Source organism: Miniopterus schreibersii (genome assembly GCF_964146895.1).
Source record: "Miniopterus schreibersii genome assembly, chromosome: 18".
NCBI classification, from domain to species: domain Eukaryota; kingdom Metazoa; phylum Chordata; class Mammalia; order Chiroptera; family Miniopteridae; genus Miniopterus; species Miniopterus schreibersii.
The window spans coordinates 26,373,247-26,396,318 of NC_138121.1; the positions used below are offsets into that span (position 1 = coordinate 26,373,247).

Genomic DNA, 23,072 nt, shown 5'->3' on the forward strand with positions numbered 1-23,072 from the left:
CATCCCACCCACAGCCTGTGCTTGTACCACCCATGAACTAAGAAAGGTTTTTACATTTTTAAATGGTTGGGGGGGGGAAATCAAAGGAAGAGCAGTATTTCACAACATGTGAAAATTATGTGAAATTCAAATTGCTGTGTCCATAAAGTTTTATTAGAACAGTCACACATTTTTCATTTGCGTGTTGTGTAAGGCTGCTGTAGTGCTACAATGGCAAAGTTGAGTCAACAGAGACCATTTGGTCCCCAAAGCTGAAAATACTAGTTGGCCTTTTCAGAAAAAGTTTGCAAACAGTTTGCTCCTGCCTCGGGGCCATCTTGCTTGCTGGAACACCCTTCCCCCGGCCATCTATCTCCACAGCTAGCTCCCTGTTTCCTTCAAGTCTTTGCACAAATGTCCCTTCTCTAGGGGCAAGCCTATGGAAAATTCTAACCACCCACCCACCTTCCTCCTTACCCCCTTCTCTTTGTCTTTTTGGCACTTCCTACCAGCTGACATGTGAATACGTATTTCTTTATTGTCTGTCTCCCTAACCAGAATGCCAGCTCCTTAAGCTAAGGAATTTTAACTGTTTTATTTGCTGCTGTATCCCAGGCACAGTGCCTGTCACATAATAGGTGTTTAATGTTTATTGGATGGAGGGATGGAGGGATGGATGGATGGATGGATGGATGGATGGATGGATGGATTGGGACAGGTGGATGGATGAGTGGGTAGATAGACAATTAGATGGACGGGTGGGTGGATGGACAGAGAGATGGATGAACAGACATGGATGAATGGACACAGGAGCAGTTGGACAGACAGGACGTCTGGATGGGTGGACGCATGGTTGGTGGTTAGGTGGGTGGATGGATGCGAGGTATGACAGATGTGTGAAAACTAGGCTGGGCAAATCAAGTGGCTCTTGGATGCCACATAGAGTTGTCAGAACTTTGGTAAAGGAGTTTACTCAGGGGGTTGGCAGGTTCAGTGTGGTGTTTCAGAATGATTACCAGGCCCAGAGATGGTTGGGGTGGAGCAGGCAGGCTGTGTGCTCAGAGACTAGTGGGGGGCTCTCTCCCTGGAAAGCGGGAGAAGATCAGTAGGAACAGCAGGTACCAGCAGAGATGGGAGAGGGGAACCCCGGGATAGTCCTGCAGTGGTTGGCCTGAGATCAGTGTAGCTCCCCCTGCCGGCCTCCTAGAGGTGGCCCTGGAGGCTGATGCCAAGGACTGGGGCTGCCTCCATGTCTCAGAAGGCTCTCTTGCTCCACCCTGGGCCTGAGCTGGATCCCCCAGCAGCACCCACATGGGCTGTTGCCTGGCAGTCATGGGGAGGCTCTCTTGCCTCTGGAAACAGTAAACTTCTCCATTGCAGCCCCCTTGAGGGGAGGGGGCCAGGGTCATGCCTTCTAGAATGTTTCCTTCAGTCACAAAAGCATCAGAAGCTGGGCATGCCTGCCTCTGACCAGCTCCTACTGGCCTACCTGCTGCCAAATATCTTGCCAGCCTCCCTGCGGCCGCACCCTTCGCTATGAAACCTGCTCAGGTGTGTCTCCTGAGGCTCTGAGTGCTAGTAGCTGCAAACTCCCACTTTGCAGTCCGAATCTCGGAGACATCGCGCCCCACCTGCCCATCCCACACAGTGGGCCAAATGCGAGTGACTTACCCTTTCTGTGCCTCAGTTGCCTCATCTGTTTAATGGGGCCTAACAGTTCCTGACCCCAGGGCTGTCTAAGGCTTAATGGGCTGATGCCTGCAAAGATTGGCCTGGGGCTTGTCACTTAGTAGGTGCTATCCATGTATAGCTGTGACCACCGAAAGCCCCAACCATTTTTGCCCCCAGCCTCCTGCTTTAGGATCATGACCCTTCCACTCTGACTTGGAAAGAACCCCAGTTTCAGCTGAACCCAGAGATTCTTTGCCCTGGCAGCCCCAATGTCTTGAATCAGGACTTTCTGGTTCTCTCTGTGGCAGGTGGGGCTGGGCTTCCCCACTTTCTTTCTTTAACAGGTGCATTCACGGGCTTCCTCTGTGTCAGGCCTGTGCTGGGCTGCATGAGTCCTAACCCAGGCATCCCCCTGACTACCCCACACTGTGGGCATGACTCTCAGCATCCCCTTTTTCAGATGAGGAAGCTGAGACTCAGAGACATTAAAAACATGCCAAAGCCCTGGCGGGGTGACTCAGTTGGTTGGAGCTCCGTCCCATACACCAGGAGGTTGTGGGTTTGATCCCTGGTCGGGGACCAACCGATCGATGTTTCTCTCTCACATTGATGTTTCTCTCTCTCCTTTCCTCTCTCTCTAAAATCAGTAAAAACATATCCTTGGTTGAAGACTTAAAAAAAAAAAGTGTGCCAAAGACCACCAGCTCGGAACCCAGGCATTCTCTCCTACCCAAGTCCATGCTCTCTTTCGTTGGCCACATAGGAATCTGTCCCCCTTTTCAACACTGGGTTTGGCTGCTACCCTTCTGAGAAACGCCTTTGCCTTCCTCTTGCTCAGACACCCCAGGCGAGGTGCCCTGTGCCTGCTGGAAGGGGCGATCTCTGGGCACTTCCTGTGTCCTCTTAGCCTCAGTTTCTCCATTTATAAAATGGGTTGGTCATACTTCCCCACCTAGCCTATCTGATAGAACCATTGCAAAGCTCCAGGAGGTGGTTCTGTGCACACCCCCCTTACATATCATCCAAGTGGACGGTGATGACTGTTTCTGTCCCCTCAGGTGGCTGCAATGAGTCGTCACCTGTCCAGACTTGAAGCCAGGGACAAAGCCTTCATTTGATTTTTCCGAGGCCTGGCCCCTGTGTCTGTTTAAGCTTCTGTTGTCCTCCAGGCTCAATGAGCCTGGCCTCTGAGGGGTGGGAGCACCTGGGGGAACTCGGGTGGGGACGAGTCGCATCGACTCCAGCCTGTGACCACCCCACCCCCTACGGAGCGCTGCAGCCGGAGCGCCCCTAATTGCTGTCACAGATGTGGCAGCCACCAGCCTCTCCAGCATGATCTGCTGTGTTGCACAAGCTTAATTAGTCCCTGATTACTCATTTACTGGGTGCTGTGTGTATTCCATATCTAATAACTTCCCAATTATGCCCGGTCTGCGCCGAACATTTAATAACCCTTAGTTGCCTGCTTATCAAGGACTCTGTATTTGGCAGCTCCATCTGCCCCTGACCCAGAGCCTTATCAGTCCCTTTATTGCAGTATTTGGAGTTCTCCGCTTGCTATTATGGAGCTGTTACAAGGAATTAAGGGGCGTAAAATACTGTTTTCGGCCTCTGACGCACTAGCTTTCAGCTCAGACAGGAAATCCCAACAGAGCCTGTTGAGCACAGTGTCTTTGTGGGTGGGCTCTGGTGGGGACCAGGGAAGGGGGAAGTGGGGCCCCCATGGCAGGTCTGGCCCGTGCCCCCTTATTTCCCTTCCTAGCAGATGGCACCAGTCCTGTGACCTGTGTGTGCCTAGCTGGTGGCAGAGGTCTCCGCCAGCCCAGGAGGTACCCCTGGGCCGTGCCCACCCCACCTTCCAGCCAAGGCATGCACCCTGACATTGATGTTTGGGAGGGAGGCGGCTTTTCTCCCCAAACTTGGCTTCCTGCCAGTGCCTGATTTTTCTTCAGGGTGAAAGGAATGTGACGCCGTGTTCTTTTGTGCAGTTGGGGTGCTGGCATCTCCTCTTCTGTCTCCTACAGTCTGTTCCCTGTCTCATCCGAGCCGTTGGGTCTAGGTATTTGACAGGACAAAACACTGGCCTGGATCTTCGGCTCTGACTTTGTCCAGCTGGGTGACCTTGGGCAGCTGAGTTGACATCTCTGTGCCTCAGTTCCCTCCTCTACAAAGTGGCAGTTAAGGTAGGGTTGTTGGGAGGATTAATTGGGCTACTGATGTCTGGTGCTTAATGGGCATCTGGCACATGGTAGGTGTTCAGTATATCTAAGGTAGGCATTGCTAGCCCATTTCCCAGAGGCATACACTGAGGTCAGATCAGTTATGACTTTCCTGTTTCTCCTAGTTATGCCAGCAGCAACTCAGGTTTCAGTCCCAAGTCTGCAGTACTCAAGATTGGCACAGCGGCGTCCTGGAATGCATCTTGAGCTTACTTGGGAAAAGAGAGAAGATTCAGGGTGATCAGGAAAAACAGGGGAGCACACACCTCAGGTCTTGTTCCCCTCACTTCAGAGACCCCTGGGGCTGCCTTGGGGCTTCAAGCCAGCAGCTGGCAAGTAGCCTAGGAGGCAGCCCTGCCAGCTGGCGCTGAAACTGCCCAAGGCCAAGGCCCTGAAGACTTCCCCAACACATACCCTTCCAGGCCTTTTGGGGTCCCCAGTCACTGTACCATTTTGACACTTGTTCCTAATGCTTATTCTGTCAGATCATGAAATCGACTGTTGTTTCTTGAGCACCTACTATGTGCCAAGTGCATTAACAGAAATAACTCATCTAATTCCTTCCACCATCCCTCTAGGAGGTAGGCAGTCACTGTGTTATTGATCCAGTCCCATTTTGCAGAAGGGGAAACAGGCATGGAGACATTCAGTCACCTTGCTAAGATCTCCCAGCTGAGGAAAGTGGCCAGGACCCAGTGGCCAGCCCCACCCTGCTGCAAGGAGGCAGAGAAAAGGAGTCTGGCTGGGTATCCAGGAGGGAGAGGGATACAGGCTCCGGTAATAGCCACCAGTCCCTGCCAGAGAGGCTGCTGGAGAGAGAAATCCTGAGCCTTCCATCCAGCAGCCTCTGGGATGCTATGGGCCCTCAAACTGGAACTTCTCTCGTCTTTAAAAATACATGTTTTGCACATTACAACACAGATGAGCCTGGGAGACATGATGCTGAGTGAAAGAAGGCAGACACAAAGGGCCACATGTTGTAGGATTCCATTCATATGAACCATCCAGAACAGGCCAACAGAGACGGAAAGGAGATTGTGGATGCCAGGGGCCAAGGCGGGGGGGGGGGGGGGGGGGAATGGAGGGTGACCGCTAGTGGGTGGCGAGGTTTCTTTTTGGGGTGATGGAAGTGTTCTAACACAGATCCTGGTAATGGTTACACAACTCCACAGATATATCAGAAGCCATTGAATTGTACACTTTAAGTGAGTGAATTGTATGGCATGTGAATTATATCTTAATAAAGCTTAAAACAATAGAGCAGAGGTTCTCAGATGTGGGGATCTCATGGACTGAGGCAGTTAATAAAATCAAACCGGGAGCCCTGAAAACAACACGGTGGTCCCTTTGGAGCAGAGTATGGTGTCTGCCTTCTCCCCCACTCCACCCTCACCCCTGAATCTACCTTGAGTTGGTGCTCAGAGACCACTTACTCCCTGGAGAAAGTGTAATACTTCGAGAGCTCATTAGGATATCCAGTGGTGGGCTGCAACCCCCTTGTATGTTAAAGAGCCCTGGAACCTGCCCCTCTCCCCTGCACCTTTTGTCCTTTCCTTGTTAACTGACTAGCTTTCTGCACAGTGGCACCAGTCCAGGGATATAAAGGAAACAATAGCATTTATTCTGCTTGGTCTGTGGGGCCCCAATAGCTCCGAGATGTTGCCACTTTTGGGGTGGTGGGAGGGAGAGATATGTCCTAGGCCTGGTCCTAATAGTATTTTAAATTAAGACTGACCCCAAGCCCAGAACTTGTGGCTTGGGTAGAGAGAAGGCACAATGAATGTGTTGGTCCAAGGGCCTGCGTTTTGTTAGTGAGGAATTGTAAATTCGGCTCTGCAGGGTGAGGAAAAGGCAGCTCTCTGCCTCCGTCTGGTCTGTCTGAGAACCTTTGCTTCCACCTAAGGGGAGGCTGCTGTGAGATAATCCATATTCACAGCACCGCCTGTGTCTGGCAGCCTTGCCCATCCATTAATACTGACCAGTGGGAAGAGCTAGACCAGAGGAGGGACTGGCGTCGGTCCCCTGGCGTTTCTGGCATGCAGCTTGGCACACAATGTTCTAGGGAACATTTATAGCTGGGCGGGTACTATTCTAGAGCTTTACTTGTTGTATCAGTTATCTACTGCTGCGTAACAAACGACTACAAATTTAGCAGCTTACAAAGCATTTATCATCACACGGCTCAGCTGGGTCCTCTGCTCAGGATCTCACAGGCTGCAAGTCAAGGTGCTGGCCGGGCTACACTTGCACTGGGGAAGGACCCACCTGCAGATTTATTGAGTTTGTTGGCAGAATTCATTCATCTGTGTGACCAAGGGCTGCTGTGAACATTCAAGTTTTTCTGTGGACCGCATTTTTGGTTCTCTTGCATATCTGCCTGGGAGTGGAATTGTGGGGTCATATGATAACTCTATCTTTGACCTTTTGAGGAACTTCCAGGCCCTTCTACACCATTTTACAATCCTACCAGCAGTGTAGGGGGGTCACACAGTGCTCTAACATGTTTTTGATTAGTTGCCAACACTTAATAATCATGAGAGTGCAGCTTTTAAAAATGGATTCCTAGTTTCCTCTTGAAACATCAGATCTGGCAAGATGGGGCTGGAATCCCTCCATGCAACCCCTGCTGGTGCTGAATGGGGCTGCCCCTGCATTCTCACCCACCCAGTGCCTGGCTTATGGTTTACCCTCCAGGCCCCCATGGGGATGTGTGTTTGAATCTCTTGTCCTGCCTATCCCCACTCCCTTTCAAAACTTGCTCCCCTTGAAGGCTTAGTTCAAATTCTACCTACTCCAGGAAGCCTGCCTGGATTTCCTCACCCTTGTGGAGTTCTTTCATTCTCAAACTCCTATAGTGCTTGTTATCTGTACCCCTTCTTGCCCAATAATATTCTCTCTTTCCATCTTCTCTTTTCTAATTAAAAGCTGTGCACTTCCCGCCCCTGATTGCTTTGTAACAGCCAAGTTTTCTCCCAACTGCTTGGATTCGAATCCCAATGGTCCCTGAAGCTGGCTGGACAGGTCATCCTATGACTAATGCTGAACATAGCAGCCCTGGCAGAGTTTTCCAAGATGATTAGGGCAGGGTTGCAAGAATGGCTGAAACCTGCCAGGGTGGGATCTGTACCGGGCTCCAGGGTCCCTGCCGTGTTGACGCCCCCTCCCCGGGTCCCGAGCAAGCCAGGGAGTGAATGAATGACTTGTGCTGGGCCAAGGTGCCGCCTCCTCCTGGCTCCAGCCTAAGCCGCCAGCACGCCTGTGGGATTTGTGGGGGCTGTGGTCTGGGCTGTGTCACCATATGGATCTCATAAATTAAAGCGTTCCCGGAAACAAACGGTAAATTTATCCGTCTCTTGCACAGAGGGCTGGTGGAGCCTGTGCTCACCCAAGGAATTCTGAGCCATCCATCTCTCTTAGGCACTTTGGTTTTATAGCACTAATCCCTGAAAAAAAAACCTGGATCAGCACGAAGTTGCTTTTCTACAGCCAGGCTGGCCCTGGAGCTCATAATCAGGAAGTGGGGGTTGCCAGTCCCCCAAGGAGCTGCCATTGGGTATTCAGGCCCTGAAACCCAGGCAGGGACTTAGCTCACCCCCTCCTGCCCAGGCCTCTGAGGTCAGAAGGGAGAGCCCAGAATATGAAGCCCTGCTGACCTGGGCTCACCCTGTCTTGGTGTCCTCAGGCTTCTACGACCCCTCTTTGAGCCTTGGTTTCCCCAGATGTGAAAAAGGGGTGGGGCGACCAGGATAGTCAAAGTCAAAATGACAGAAAATAGAACAGTGGTCGCCAGGGGCTGAGGGAGGGAAATAGGGAGTTAGTGTTCAATAGGGACCGAGTTTCCATTGGGATGAAGAGGAAGTTCTGAAATTGGATGGTGGTGATGGTTGCATGGCATCGTGAATGAACTTAATGCCACTGAACTGTACACTTAAAAATGGTCAAGATGGTATATTTTATGGTATATATATTTTACCACAATTTTTAAAATCTAGAAAGGATGGCTACCCTGCTGGGTGAACTGACGATTAGCCAGGTTTATCTTTATAGTTACAGCTAACTGGTAGGTAGTTATTACCAGCTTCCATGCAGAGCTGAGTGGGCTCCGGCAGTGATGGGGACTGTAGATGGGGCCACTGTCCAGCGAGCAGCCTGTTGCTCTTGAGCAGGGTTTGCTGGGAGAGGAAGACTCTTGCACTGGCTTTGCTGGGAACCAATTCTCCACTGCCCCTCACCAGCCAAGCTGAGTTCCTGAAGGCAAAGACCAGGCCATCGTGGGGAGGAAGGTGTTCAATGGCCCAAGAGACCCACCCATTGGGCACCTCCAGGCAGCTGTGGCCAAGACTCACTGCGTCTACCCTCCTGTCATTCCAGGTCACCTCTGCATCTCTCGAGGCACCGACCGCCATCCACCCTCCTACCCGGGAGCCCGAGCCCTGGCTGGGTACCCCAGCAGAGAGCCTGCTCAGAGGCCCCAAGACCGCCCAGGAGCTGGGGCCACCCCGGTGTCAGCAGAGCAGCTTGGACGGAGCCGGACCAGACCTCACAGGCACAGGTAGATGCCAGCTCTTTTGTATCTCTAGGAAGCGGAGTGGATCATGCTGCCCCTGGCAGGGAGGGGGCCCCCAAGCCAGCCGCGGCTCAGAGTTCCACCCCGCGAGCACCCCATGCTGGCGGAGAGCCTGGAGGCCGAGTCTCCCATTCTCGAGTTTGGATTTTTTTTCAATCGTCCTCAGGGATTAAGCCAGATTGTGGTTTAATCAGAATCCCTGCTCACCCTTGATTCACAGGCCACCTTTGTTGTACTGTATTTATCTCTCCGTTCTATTATATGCACATATTCATTTAAAAAATTAATGTAACGGATGCCCATGAAGCCGATCCCAACCCAGGCACTAGATGGTCCATCAAGCTCGGTGCCCTTGCACCCCGCTCGGCCCCCGGACGGAAGCACCGTCCGGAATTTGCTTTTCCCGTAGCTGCGTTTGCCTAAACCTCCTATCCTGGCTTTCCTGGTGGTCTGAATTCTGTGTCCCAGGCCCGGGCGCCCCTCACTCGGCATCCCTTGGTGCGCCCGTGGTATTGTCACTAGCTACTCTTCCGTTGTTGTGCTGCTTGGCCCTGCGTGTGCCCACTCTCTCGCCGATGGCACAGGGATCGTTTCTGGGGTTTTTGGTTGTGAACGCGCCATGTCCTGGTCTGCGTCTCTCACTGGTGTTAACCTCAGCTGGGCCAGAGTGGATAAGGGCATTTGGCTTAAGGAAGATATTGCCCGCTGGTTTCCGGCGTGGGCATTTCCCTCCCACCCCACCAGCCATGGAGATCCTGTCTGCCCATCTTGGCACCGTTGGCCATCCTCAGTTTCCTGATGACAGAGAGGCTGGCCCCTCCTTGGCCGATGGGCCTGTGAGGCATTGATTATGGGCCCTGGGCTGGGGGCAGTGAGTGGTTCCCAGGTCCGGCCCTTTAGCTGGACTTTGGCATGTGGTGGACACCTGCGTTCTTACCCAGGAGGGTCCCTTGGGCCGTATTTCTGTCAGCGAGACCCCTCAGAGTGGGTTCCTGTGTGTGTCCTACTTTGTTGCTGCCCCCAGAGGACTGAGGACTGAGACCCGCAGTCTGCCTGCCTCTGTGCTGGCCCACTGTGGGCAGCTGGCGGAAAGCTCTACTTGTTCTGGAAATGGGCCAGAGCTGGGAGGAAACCGGCTAGCAGGTGGGGGAAGGGTCGGGAGTGTTGAGGCAGCTGGCCTGCCCTGTCCTCATGTTGGGGCTTCCATCTAGGACATCCATCTCCAAGGCAACCCCAGTACCCACCCCTTTCTCTGTGATGTTGACTCGGCAAGGAAAGAAGCTGGGCCTCAGGCCAGGGACAGACTCTGCTGACCAGCAGCTTATGGGCAGATGGGGATGGGGTAGTCAGGTGCCAGCGGGGGCCTGCAGGTGGTGGGCAGGGTTGCTTTTGGGGGAGCCATTCCCCCCAGCTCCCCAGCACACTCAGAGCCTTGGACAAGCCCCTTCTCCCATTCCGTGCCTCAGTGTTCTCATCTGAGAAATCGGAATGAAGGCTAATGTGAGTACCTGGCTCGTGGGGCAGGTGTGAGAATTAATAAACCAGGATATGGAAAGCATCAGTGCAGGTCCTGGCACCCTGAGTGCCCATCAGTGCTGGCTGGTGTCAGTGCTATTGTTATTTATAATTCCTCGTTACCCAGCTGGCACCTCCTCCAGGCATCACGGAGCATCCCTGAGGCTGTTATGCTGACCTGCATTCTCCACCCTAGCAGTCCCTCAGCTCTGGGTAATATCCTGCAAAACCATGACCCTTGAGGACATTACCTACCCCTCTGGGGTTGGTACACACAAGGTCCAGCCCCCTGCCCTGGGGCAGCCTGGGGCAGGGCAGGGGCACCAGGGGCACCAAGCCCACGTCTACCAGCTGCTCCCCATTAGGCTGCAGCACTGCCCGGAGGGTAGGGGGTGTGTAGCTTCACAGCCGGAGACCTGCTGGGAGCTCATCCTGCTGTCAGGCCCCTCCTGGGGAGGCCGCTGCTGCTCAGAAACGTGACAGTGAGTAATGGTTATTACACACCTGCCACCTCTCATCCGGTGGGCGGGCACAGCCCCCAGGCCAGCTATGCGTTGCCAGCTGGACAGCGGGGCGGGCGCAAGGGGCGAGCATGTTCAGACACATGGACACACATAGCGCAGGGACACACAGGGACGGACCCGGCAAATGCACCCGTGCAAACACGCAGATACACACAGACACATGCATAGGGGTACACCTGCACACACAGGCACACACAACCCTCTTGCTTCATCTCTCCAGCGCTCTGAGCCCCACTCTGTCTTCCCCACTGTTCCTCCCGCCCCCTGCAACGATGGCTTCCACCCCAGTACAGGCCGGGGCAGGGCCTTTTCGAGAATGGCAGGGTGCTGTGGGCAGGTCAGGGGTCGCATCTGTTGCCTTGGGGTGTAACAATCCATTGCAGTCCATTTCCGACCGCCAGTTCCCCATAAATGTCTGCTACATGGGGGACAGCAGCATTTTCCATGGAAAGGAAGCTGTCACACCAAGAACCCTTGTTGTGGGCCTGGTGGCTGAGTCAAGTGCCCTCAGGGATACACATGGCCAACCTGCAATGCAGAAGCTGTGTGATTCTTGGGCGCAGCTTTCCGAGTGCCCGCCTGGGGTGGGGTTACTTGCTGGCTGCAGGGAGTGTCGCTCCAGGGCTACGGGGGAACTGGCAGGCAAGGCACAGACCTTGGACTGACCATCGTCACCAGCTGGTGGGAGAAGGGTGCTGCCAAAATCTTGCCATGAGGCATCCTTCACTGGTAGGGCAGCAAGCCCCCAGCTCAGCTCTTTCCAATATCCTTAAGCCTTTAGTCAAAGGAAGATCCATTTCTCATGTGTCACTTGCTTACGGTATAAAATCCAGGGAGAGGATACTCCTAATTCATCACCGGCTGATGGGAACAGGCATTTCTGAACAATTGTCTTTGTATTGTCACAGCCTGCTTGGGAGGGAAGCAGCAACATCTGGGGATAAGCAGGGGCGTGGCGTGGTGTCAGGGACACGTTCAAGTTTCCAAGCCTCGGCACTGCCGATTCCCAGCCACTGAACTTCTGCGAGGTTCTGAAAATTCCCAAAACTTAGCTGCTCTGACCAGGCGTGGCACAAATGAAATCTTGCTTGTAGCATAGTATCAGTGATGCGGGATGAACACAAGGAGGCACCCAGGGCTGCCGTGCAAGACTGTGCAGGTTACACACTGCACAACTGCAGGGGGTGCCCTTCTTGTTGTGGTCTCTATAATGTGCTGCCTGCAGGGCCATCAGGGCTGCCATGCTGCTTAGCTGAGTGGTGGCCCCCTAGTTGTGCCACATGGGCCCTGGATGTCCTTTCTAAGCTATGGAACAGCTTCTAAAGTGGTTAATAATATCTTTATTAACCCCAGCCGGCGTGGCTTAGTGGGTTGGGTGTTGCCCCGTGCACCAAAAGGTTGCTGGTTCGATTCCCCGTCAGGGTACATGCCCAGGTTGTGTTCGGGAAGCAGCTGATCGATATTTTACTCTCACATTGATGTTTCTCTCCCTCTCTGTCTCCCTCTCCCTTCTTCTTTCTCTAAAAATCAATAAAAAATCTTTTTTTTTAAATGTATTAATTGAGATAGTGGAAGCCACAGACCCCTTGATGGGATTGGGGTTGGGTCACGGGAAACCAGGCCCAGATCGAGTCTCCAGTTACGGCCATGTTCCTGGGGCCTGGACATTGAATGTTTATAGAGCCGACGTCCATCCTGGGCCTACTTCATTTTCCGCCTCCTTTCCCCTCTGGCCGTGTATTTAACTGAGTGTTTCTTGGTGTGTTTAGAGTGTGGACATCTTCAAGCGTTCAGATCCAGTATTCCCTGAGTTCAAATCCTGCCTCTGCTCTTTCTGAGCTTTTGTCATTAGGCAGACAAACCTCTCTGTGCCTCAGTTCCCTCCCGGTTGTGAGAACCCAACTGATCCATGTCCAATGCTCAGCACAGTGCCTGGCACATGGGAACTGCAGAGAGCACGAGCTGGTGACCACCCGAAGACCTGGCCCCACAAACGCCTTTGTCTCTTTGTTGGGCAAACAAGCTCCCAGCTGGCCAGGGCTGGGCCTCCTTGGCCAGGAAGGCAGCGCCTCCACTTGGGTACTTGGCTCAGGCCCCGAGAAGTCCTTGGCAGGCCTTGCTTGGAGCCGGTACTGGTGCTGAGTGCTTTGATGAAGGCGCTGGAGGACTTCGGCCCCTGCTGCCAGGCGGCAGCTGCTTGGAGGGCATGGGCAGCCAGGCTTGGCTGCAGCTTCCCCAGCCCTGTGGGTCAGCCCCCCTCCTCCCAGCACTAACGAAAAGGCACCTTATGCGGCACGAGTGCTGCCCTTCTCCTGTCACCCCTCTCTCATCCCTGTGCGTCTCCTGCTGAGCCGAGATCCAGTCAGTTTTTTCTCCCACTAGCTCTGTGTTTATCTTCTTGGGAACTTCTTGTGACACTGGGGAGCTCAGAGTTTGCAAGTCAGGGCAGGAGCCTTAGAAGCCCAGGCAGCCTGGGAGGCTCTTTACTTGTAAGTCGATCTCTCCCCAGAAACCTCTTTGAATGTTTAGTGGGGACTTACTGCTCTCGGCCCACTTCGGTGCCCTCCTCTCTCTGTTTATTACTGCTCCTGCTTACCCAGGTCTGGTTGCTTTCCACTGGTCCCCTTGGCTAGTGTGTGACTTTGTGTGTCTGTCTGTCTGACTGATTCAGATTTCCATGAGATAAAAAAAAGAATTTAACTTGGGCAACTTAATAAACCGATAAACTGAGCATTGACTTAAACCCAGTTCCTTATGGCACAAAGATAAAAGCATCCCTTTATACCTGGCACAATTGCTATTAAAAGGGTCTGTTTGTCCTGAAGTCTAATTTCTTTTCAACTAAGTTTGCAGTTGATTTCAGGTGGAAAAGAAGAGGTCAGCCGGGCCACAGACATGACTGTTCTGGGGCTCAGGGAAGGGTGCTGGAGCCCTGGAACCAAGCACAGCCTACCCCTCCATGGTTACTGCATTGTGGCCCACCTGTCCACCACCCGACCGTGGTCTGCAGCTGCCCGCTGACCTGCTTTCCCCTCGACAGGGTTCAAGCTGATAAGCTGGCACTCGGGGACCTGGGCTATCACAGTTTGACACCATATGGGTTTAATTGGCTTGAAGAGCGTCATTTGTAATACTTTCGCTGTGCCCACACCAACTTTCACCCAGGACCTTCTAATTGAGAGCAGGAACCCATTTGAAAATTGGGCATCTCTCCCAGCGCCCTTTGCTTGCATTGTCACCATGATTCCAGTCCAGCGAAGTTATGATTGCTCGTTCACATGTCTGTCTTCACTTCTACACTGCCTTCACGTGTACATTTGCTCACAGATATCTACTGAGCACATACAATGTACCGAGGCCTGCATTAAACACTGGGGGGCACATCGGTGCACAAAACAGACACAAAATCCTGCCCCCAAGAACTTTCATTTAAGACAAAGGCAAATAACTCACAAATAAGCAAGTTAATGTGTGATACCAGGTGGTGACAAGTGCCATGAAGAAACGTAGGGTGGGAGACATGGAGACATGAGGGCTATGACTTTAGACAGGGTGGTCACAGAAGGCCTTGCTGAGGAGGTGGCATTGGGCCTAGAGTCCCAGGCCAAGGGACAAGCAAGTGCAAAGGCCCTGAGGCAGCCCGTGTTTAGCACACTTGCCATCTCCATGAAGGCAGGAACTATATCTTACTGTCCTCTTTATCTCTCCAGTGCCTGGCACAGTGTACATAATAGCTGCTCGGTAGATGTTTGTTGAGTGAATATAAGTTTTTCAGTCAGCTGGTACTAGGGGATGGGATGGTGGGGAGAGGTAAAGAGGAAATAAGAGTTTTATAAGCAAAGGGGGTTTGTGTCTTCCTGAATTTCCTGGGCCATGAGGATTGATGTTCCAAGCAGGTCTTTAATTCATACTCCATTCCAGAACTTTTCTTTCTTCTCCAGGGCTCTGCTCTAGAATATAAAATTCTAGCTACTACAGTCTACCTGCTTTTCCCCAAGGTTTCAGTGCGATCTTACTGGGGTGAAGGACACTTCAAGGCCTCCTGTGAATGATTGATCCTTCCCCAACCTACCCACCCACACTCCAGACTTGGATGACTCCGGGGAGGGTTTGTGAGCTCCCTGGATCACACACATAGAGAAGAGCATTTATTTAGCAACTGCTGCATGTCAGGTGCTGTGAGTCAGGGAACAATTTTTTTCTTAGTTGTATTAGTTTCCTGTGGCTGCTGTAACAAACCACCATGAACTTTGTGGCTTAAAGCAACACAAGTTTATTACCTTACACTCTGGAAGTCAGAGGTCTAACATGGGTCTCACTGGGCTAAAAGTAAGGTGTGGATAGGGCTGTGTTCCTTCTGGAGGTTCCAGGAGAGAATCTGTTTTCTTTCTTTTCCATCTTCTAGATGCCACCTGCATTCCTTGGCTCATGGCCCCACACCACTGCAACCTCTTACTTCTGTCATCACACTTCCTCCAACCCCCCTCCTGCCTTCTGCTTGTAAAGACCCCTAGGATTGCATTGGACCCACCCAGATAATCCAGAAAAATTTCCCATTTCAATGTCCATAATTTAATCACAGCTGCAAAGTCCCTTTTGCCATATAAAATGACACATTCACAGGTTATAGGAATTAGGATTTGGTTATCTGAGGAGGCCATTATTTGACCAGCCACACTCTGGTCATTCTGCCAGGCTGAGCTGGCCATGTACAGTCTGTGGGGCGTAGTGTCCATGCCCACGACTGAAGAGCAGGCAGGCTGGTGAGGACTGCACCGGGAGATAGAAATTTACTGAGTGCCGACTTTGAACCAGGCATAGGTGTAGGCTCTTTGCCAGGACTGGCCGTCAGGCCTTATGGCCATGTGGCCAGAAAAGTCCTGATTTAACCTGGTTCACCCCAGCAGGAGTGCTTGGGGCCACTCTGAGTCAGCTTACTCCTCTGGAAGGTGTGGTGATAGCAGCACCTTTCTCATAGGGTTGTTGTGGTGAGGATGACCTCAGTTACTAACCGCATTTAAAACAGGGATGGGGGTCTCCATGCCACCCTGACTGGGGGTGTCCCAAGAGAGGCTGGAATCTCACCCACCCCAGGAAGTTTCAGGTGCAGTTTGGAGTTTGCCCAGCAGGTGGTGCAACTAAGCACTGGCAACATGGCCAAAGTCACAGCCCTTGGGCTGCCCCTACCCCAGTTTCCCTGCGGGGCTGACCACCCTGGCTGTGGAGGAGGGGATCCACCCCAGAGACCCGCATAAGGCTCTCCCCTGGCCTCCTACCAGCACACCCCAGGAAGCAGCCTGTGAGCCCACCTTCGGGCACACTGGATGTCCTCCTGGGCCCAGCCTGTACCATAAAGCAGCTGAGCAGTGATCCTCACCCTCAGGGAATGCTGAGCCCTGCTGCCCCCAGATATGCCAAGATGGGTTCTCACAAGGGGCAGAATGGCAGAGAAAATGCAGTGCAGCTGGGAGGGCTCCAAGGAGGAGGCAGGAACTGGGTATCTGAACCCTTGTAGGCAGAGAGGAGACCTCTCAGGGAGGAGACTCAAGAGCTAAGCCCCCAATGATGATAGGCTTCTTCCCTCCCTCATTTTTCTTTCCTCCCCTCTCCAAGTCTCCCGCGGAGCTCCTCTGTGGGGTACCAGACACCACAGGCCCGGGGCAGGCCTTCCCTGGAATTTCCCCCCAAGCCTGTGACCCCACCTGCTTCTGCCTGCCCATCAGCCCCCTTCTCTCCCACAGTCCCAGCATCCTCCCTGCCTTCTCTTTCCAGTGACAGCCCCTCTTCCCACAGGGCACCTGAATTCCCCTTCGTCCAGGACATGAAGCCTGCGCCCTCTCCTTCCACCTAAGCTGAGTTGTCCTCGGCCCCTTCTCTCTGGTGCTTGCCCTTGGCATTGATGACCTCCAGGAATACCGCATGGATAGCTCCTGCTGCTTGGGGTGCATTATAGCACCTATGGGGCTGGTGCCCGGCGTATAGCAGGTTCTCAGAATTGAATGATTATATGGACGAGCAAGGGTTCCCTTGATGGGGGGTCACATTGTGAAACCCTCTTGGGACCTGGGATCCTCTCTGCCCCCCAGGGCACAGCAGTTCTCCCATGTGCAGTAAACACCTGGGGCCACCGGGTCCTGCTGGGACAGCACAGGCCAGAGTTTGCAGGGAAAGCAGGAAGCGGCCGTGCAGCTCCCAGCCCCCACTACCCTCCGAGTCCTCGGGCTCCCGGCTGCAGCTCAGGGGTGTGTGCCAGCGGGTGGAGGCTGGGGGAGCAGGAGGAGGGCCCGCTGTCCGCCGCGTGGTTGTGCTGCGGCTTGCTCTCCCTTGCATGCTCTCTCTCTCTCTCAACTGACTTCTCAGGAGTTTGCTCCTGAACCTGAACTGCAGACCGGAGAAAGAGTCTCTCTCTGCTCTTCTAGCTGCTGAGCCCCCTGCCCTCCCCCATCCCTCCCCAAGCCGAAGGGAGCTGCTCCAAGGCAGCCAGGCCAGGGGGCCAGGGGGCCAGGGGCTGGGACAGTTAGTTCTCATGGACCAGAAGAGCCCCAAGTGGAAAGTGCTCCTGCCGGGTGAGTTCCCCGGGATGGCCCCACGCTGGGCCGTGAAGGGGGGTTGTGGGTTCTGGGACATTGCCCAGACCTCCAGAGCGCAGCTGGGGGGAGCAAAGTGCTGAGTGGTGACTCGGTGAGGGGTTCATGTCCTGGCTGTAGGGGCACCACAGCTCATGCATGGCCCAGGGGGTAGATACATAATATCCCCAGGCCCCCCAGTCTGAGCCCAGGGGGACCCTAAGGGCGTGTGGAAGAACGTTGGGGCATGGCAGCAAGCCCCACATCCCCTGGGGACCCTCCCTGGGCATATTCCCCATGCCCTTGCCATGGGCAGCTTTTTCTTCCCACTGCGCTGTTATAACACACAGGCTGGCATAGGGCCTGGCACTGGGCACCTGTGGGTGAGGACAGGTGAGCCTGCCATCATCCCAACCAACAGGATAAAGATCAGAGGTAGAGGTCACTGAACCCACCCCCCTTTCCTACAGAGGGGGAAACTGAGGCACAGAGGAGGGAACTCTCCTATTAGGGTCTGCCCAGTCGCCAGGAACAGAGCAGGGCCTACAACCTGGGTGACCCACCTGCCAAGCCACCTCCTGCTTCCAGAAGTGGAAGGAAAGGGCAGGAGGGTCCAGGAGAGGAGCCAGGTAGATCAGGCAGCTCCGGAGCAGGTGGAGAAGGCCAAGGACACATGTGGTGGGTCTCGGCTTCCAAGGATACCCTGGGAGGACTCAGGTGTGTGTGGCACAGGAGACATCGAAGCCCTGGAGCTGCTTGTTCCTATACCAGGTGGGGTGCCAGGGCTTCTCTACATCCCCTTTCCTCCTGTCACAACCAGCTTCTTGGCCAACACAGGGGACATGCAGGGCCCCGGGCTGGGAGGTGAGAGGCATAGACTCTGGTCCTGACCCTCCACTCCTTGGCTTGAATTTAATCTAATTAAAAAGGGACACACTGGCTACGGGAGCACACAGCCCTGCCCATCCATAAGCAGGCCAACTGTGAAGTGGCAAGCTTCCTGTCCCCAGTAGTAGTCAAGTCGGATCCATCAAACCTTTGGAGAGGTTGTAGAGGGGCAGAGGTCAGATAGGAAAATCTTCCTTTCAAGTCTCAGATTCCAGGCCTTTCCTCCTCTGTGCACCTCATCTGTGCAGCAAGAGGGCCATAGCAGGTCGCATTTAGCAAGCACCTACTGTATACCAAGGCTCTGCCACACTTGGCAGGCACTATTTCACTGAATCCTCACAACACCCTGGGAGGTAGAGGTAGATGGTGTTCTTTTCCCCCATAGTCCAGATGGGAAGACTGAGGCACAGAGGGGTCAGGTGATGTGGTGATCGGCACTGGGCCGGTAGGTTGAGTGGCAGAACTGGGATGCAAAGTGTGGCACAGAGCTTGCACCCTGAACCACCATGCAGGATAAGATGTATCCCCAGTTACAGGAAGTACAGCCCCATTTAGGAAAATGTTTCCTGAACTTTGAGAAGTTCAGAAGCTTCCAGAATCACTGCAGGGCTTTGGTTGGGAGGACAGTGGGCTGTGGCTTTCCAGGCCCCATGTCCTCTGCTTAGGCTGAGGACAACCCCAGACCTGCCTGGACAAGCAGGTGCCAGGCAACAAGGCACCTATGGTGATGGGAGGTGGGGCACCTTGTCCACCCAGGGGGTGCTGGGGCAGCACTGTCAGGCCTCACCTGTCTCATGGGTGCTGGGAGAACGGCCAGGGGCCATCAGGTACTCTCTGTTCCCATCACTCGAGCACAGCCCCAACTCCAGCCCCTTTTTCACTCCTTTGGCTGGCCAGCCTGGCCCCAACTGCTTGCCTGCATGGCTGGTGGCAAACTTGCCCCAAGTGGCCCAAGGCCCCGTTTCCCAAAGTGCCTGATACCCATGCCTGCACTCTCTGCCATCCAGACCATCTTAAACAAAGCTGTGCACGGGCCTGGGTTGTGGGCACAGGGTCTTGGTGGACGGTGTCTCCCTTACTCCAGGTGCAGCTCAGCCCTGCCTCCTCCAGGAAGCCTTCAGTGATTACTCAGGATCTCCCTTTTTTCCTTTTTCTTTAATATGACATCTTTTCCTCAGGTCCAGAGTGAGAACGGAGCTTACTTGGCTTCAACTAGCTCTAAACTGGGTCATATTTGAGGGCATATGAGGCACTATTATTTATAATGTGAGGATGCTAGGTGAACACTGGGTCTGTCCCTGGCAAATCAGGACATACAGTTGCTCAGCTTATAACACAATCATTAGCTATTTCTGTATTGCCTTCTCTGGTTATTTCTTTTTCTTGTCAAACAAAACAGGCAAAAATGTGAAGAGGGAAGGAGAGAAAGGGAAAGGAAAGATGAAGAGCTCAGGCTATTGTATATGCTTCTTGCCAGTGGAGCCTCAGTTTCTTCATCTGTAAAGTGGGGCTACGGCAGGCAGCTACCGCATAGGGTCACTGTGAGGGTCAAATGAGGCAATGCGCGTAGCAAACGTTCAATCACATATCGTTGTTGCTGATAAGTGTCCTATCCTCACACCATCCTTCCAGCACCAAAGTGGTGTCAGGTGGGCCTCTGATACGCTGATTGCTGTCTAGAAGATGGTCTGTACACAGAAGGTGCTCACTAAACGCTCCTAGAATAGGTGGGTGGATGGACAGTAGAGGATGGATGGGCGGATGAATGGATGGGTGGAGGCTTGAATGAAGAATGAATGAATGAATTCTATGTCTCCTCTCTTCCCAGGCATGCCTGGGGACCTTGGCCCACTGGCAGCAGGCAGTCAGGGACAGGTATAACTGCTTTTGTCCCCAGCGCCCCCCATGGTCACCCACTGCCATGGCAGGGCCAGACTTTCTCCGCATGGCTGGGTGCTGCCTGCCAGGCCTCCCTCTCACCCTTCCTCCTGGCAGCTCAGGACAGACAGGTCTAGTGGGTTTCTAGATCAGCAGCTCCTTACCCTGTCTCTCCCTCTCTCGGGACTGTCTCTGTGTGTCTGTGTGTGTGTCTGTGTCTATGTGTGAGTGTCTCTTGAGTACGTCTGTGTGTGTGTCAGTGTGCGTGAGTGGTTCTGAGTCTTTCTGTGTGCATGTCGGTGTGTGCGTGCAGCAGGCCCAGCATGCGAGGTGGCCCCTGTGGCCTTGAGCGGAGGGAATTAGTAAGCAGACAGTGGCTTTGGCAGCTGGCCAGGCCCACAGCCCCTGGAGGCTGGGAGGGGTGCAGACGTGACACACTTGACCTGCCGGTTCAGTGGGGGCTGTGGAGGAAGAGGTCCCTGAGGCCAATTTTCAGAACCCCAAACCCCCAGCCACCCAAGGCAGGAAGAAGGCCTCTGTCCTCTGTGGGGCAAGGACAGTTGCATGGACAAGGGCCAGACTGTGTCTCTTCCCCTCGGTGACAGTGGCACCATGTTCTGTCTTATGGGGTTTGGGAGACCATCCCAGATACCCCTTCCCAGATACAGCATGAAAAGTGGGGCTCTGGGCCTGGCTTGGAATCCTGGCTCTGCCATTTAGAGCTGTGTGACCTGGACGAGCCACCTGACCTCTTTGGGGCACTCCCTGCCGTGAAGCTCACTGACCCAGGCTATGAGAATGGAGTGGGTTGGGGCGTGAGGCCCTTAGGACAACCCAGCTCAGCCGTGTCACCTGTCTGCACCCTGGTTGTCACTGTCCCCATCATCATTGCTATTCTTGTTTGGGAGCATTTGAGTCCCAAGGTCACCTCCTGGACCACCCGTTGCCCACCTCCTCCAAGTGCAAAGAAACACAGGAATCTTGGGACCCTAACTTGGGAGGACCCCATTGGACCCTTACCAGGCCCAGGGTGGGAGGCAGGCTACCAAGGTGAGACATGGCCCCATTATCTGGAACCACTGTGCTCAGAAGTCCCCAGAAAATGCCATCTTGTGAGCAACACCCGGCCACCCTTCCCCACCTCTGATCCTCTGACTCTCTCTCCTCCTCACCCAGCAGGGTACAGGAGGGGAAGAAGCATTTATTAAGCACCTAGTACATCTCAGCTCTCAAGCCATTAGCCTGTTTTGCAGATAAGGGCATACGTGGGACCTGGGACCAGCCCAGCAATTCCGAAGCAGGAATTCCCACCAGGCAGCAACCTCTGCCCTCTGGATCGGCCTCTCTCCCACCTCCTTGAGCCTGAGCAACTGCCCTCAGCCCCCTGGGTCCCCAGGTGCTCCACCCCCACCACAGAGCTTGTGTACCCTATAGCCTCCTCTCCTCCTGCCCCCAAGAGGCAGAGCATGGCCAGATAACCGATAGCACAGTCTCAGGAACCAGGCCATGCAGGCAGTTCTGTGCAACCTCTTAGAGCCTCACTTTCCCCATCTGTAGAATGGGGATGGCCAAGGATCTCCGTCTTCTCTGGGGTTGGGAATGCTGAGCTGTTATGAGTGCTGCTGCTGCTGTAGCCTTGCCCTTCAGCCACCACCACTTTCCCCCATCTTTGGGGACTGTCCTGGCCCCAGGAGCTGGTCTGGGGTGAGTTCGGTGGCTGGGTGGGCTGGTCTGGCCGCCTTGCGTCTCCCTAATGGCAGGTTTGGTCATAGACAGAGCCTGTGGCCTGGCGATGTGGGGTGGTGGCTCTGCTCCCACCCGCCCGCCCTGTGGTCTCGGTGGGGACACGTGAACACAGCCTGGCTCTGTTCTCCGAGCTGTGGGAGGCAGACTGTCACCGCGGGAGCCAGGAACTGGAGGTGAGCCCAGGAGTGGGGGAGGGGCGGCAGATGTCTGAGCCTTCGTCCCTCAGTGCCAGGTCCTGCCAAGCCACAGGTGCCCCCGAAACACAAGGTTTGAATGGGGTCCCACTGGGCGGAGGGCTGGGACTGGGCGAGGGGGCACTGTGAAGGGGAATGCAGCATGGCGAGGAGGGGTCCTTTTGGAGGGAGAGAAGGTTGTGTCCTGGGGAAGAAGGTTGTGTCCACGGTGACACAGGTCATCAGCACACCCCCTACATGGCCATCACCAGGGCTGGGTGTCCGGATTGCTCCTGCCATGGTGCAGTTCGTGCGTTGTGCAAGCTCAGGGGCCATTTGGGTAGAGTTGTGCAGTGGCCCAGGGCCCCCCACCCATCTTCTCCACCAACCACATTTTGATTTTTGGTCTGGAATTCTGGTTACCTTTGATCATAAGCCTGGAATGTTGGTGGGGGTGATGTGTGTGAATGATTGTGGATAAAGGGGCGCCCATGGTGGGCCGCACACGGTGTGGGGGCTTGAGGGGGTTGCAGGAATCCATGTTTATTCCTCAGAGGTCAGAGGGACATCTGCATGTCTCAAATCATCCTGTGCACCCCATTTACCACAGGCATCTGTGTGTCATCAGAACTGATGGGTACCATGCCTCCCTGCCCCACCTGTTCCCTCCTTTGCCTCCTGGGCCTCCAGGCCAGGATATAAAGTCATAACTTGAGGGCTCACATGTGGGCTGCTGGCCAAACCTGGGATGACGCCAATTGAAACCTTTCCTCACTGTGTGACCTTGGGCAAGTTACCGAATCTCTCTGTGCCTTAGTTTCCTCATCTGAGAAGTAGAGGGTGGTGGTTGGATTAAATGAGATACTGATGGAAAGCACTTGGAGCAGGGACAGTGGGCAGAAAATGCCAATTGCTGCTTCTCACTCCACAGGTCCTGGGTAGAGACTGCCGGCTTCCCTTCTCTCTAACACTCAGAGGTCCTGGCAGGCAGGGGGTTGGGGCTCACCTCCCTTGTCCCCTAGGGGTGGCAGGGCAGCAGGGATGAGCCCTGGCTTCATAAACACCTGCAGGGTTGCAGGGGGAGGCCTCTGGCTTCCTGGGAGCTGAGGGAAGGGCGTCCTGCCCCCCTCGTGGAGATTGTGTTAGAACTTCTGTGCTGGCGCAGAGGAAACCACAGGCTCTGTGTTGGCCGCTCAGCCTTATCTCATGCCTCCTGCAGACAGCCCTGTTCCTAGGAAAGGGCTTATCTGCCTGGTCATCTGCGCCCCAGCCCCCTAGGAACACATGCAGTTTGGTGGATTTCCCTGGGAATGGCAGCCCATCTCCTGGAGGTCAGGACGAGGTGG

The 23,072-nt window shown here is 54.2% G+C and overlaps 1 protein-coding gene across 3 annotated transcripts in view; it reads left to right on the forward strand.

Moving 5' to 3' along the window:
- GSE1 (Gse1 coiled-coil protein) overlaps positions 1–23,072 on the forward strand; it is a 401,187-nt gene that overhangs the window by 140,247 nt on the left and 237,868 nt on the right. For all 3 annotated transcript variants that reach the window (XM_081117611.1, XM_081117612.1, XM_081117613.1), the window contains exon 2: positions 8,241–8,421. In XM_081117611.1, the coding sequence (XP_080973737.1) occupies positions 8,241–8,421 (181 nt within the window). The remainder of the gene's footprint in view (positions 1–8,240; positions 8,422–23,072) is intronic.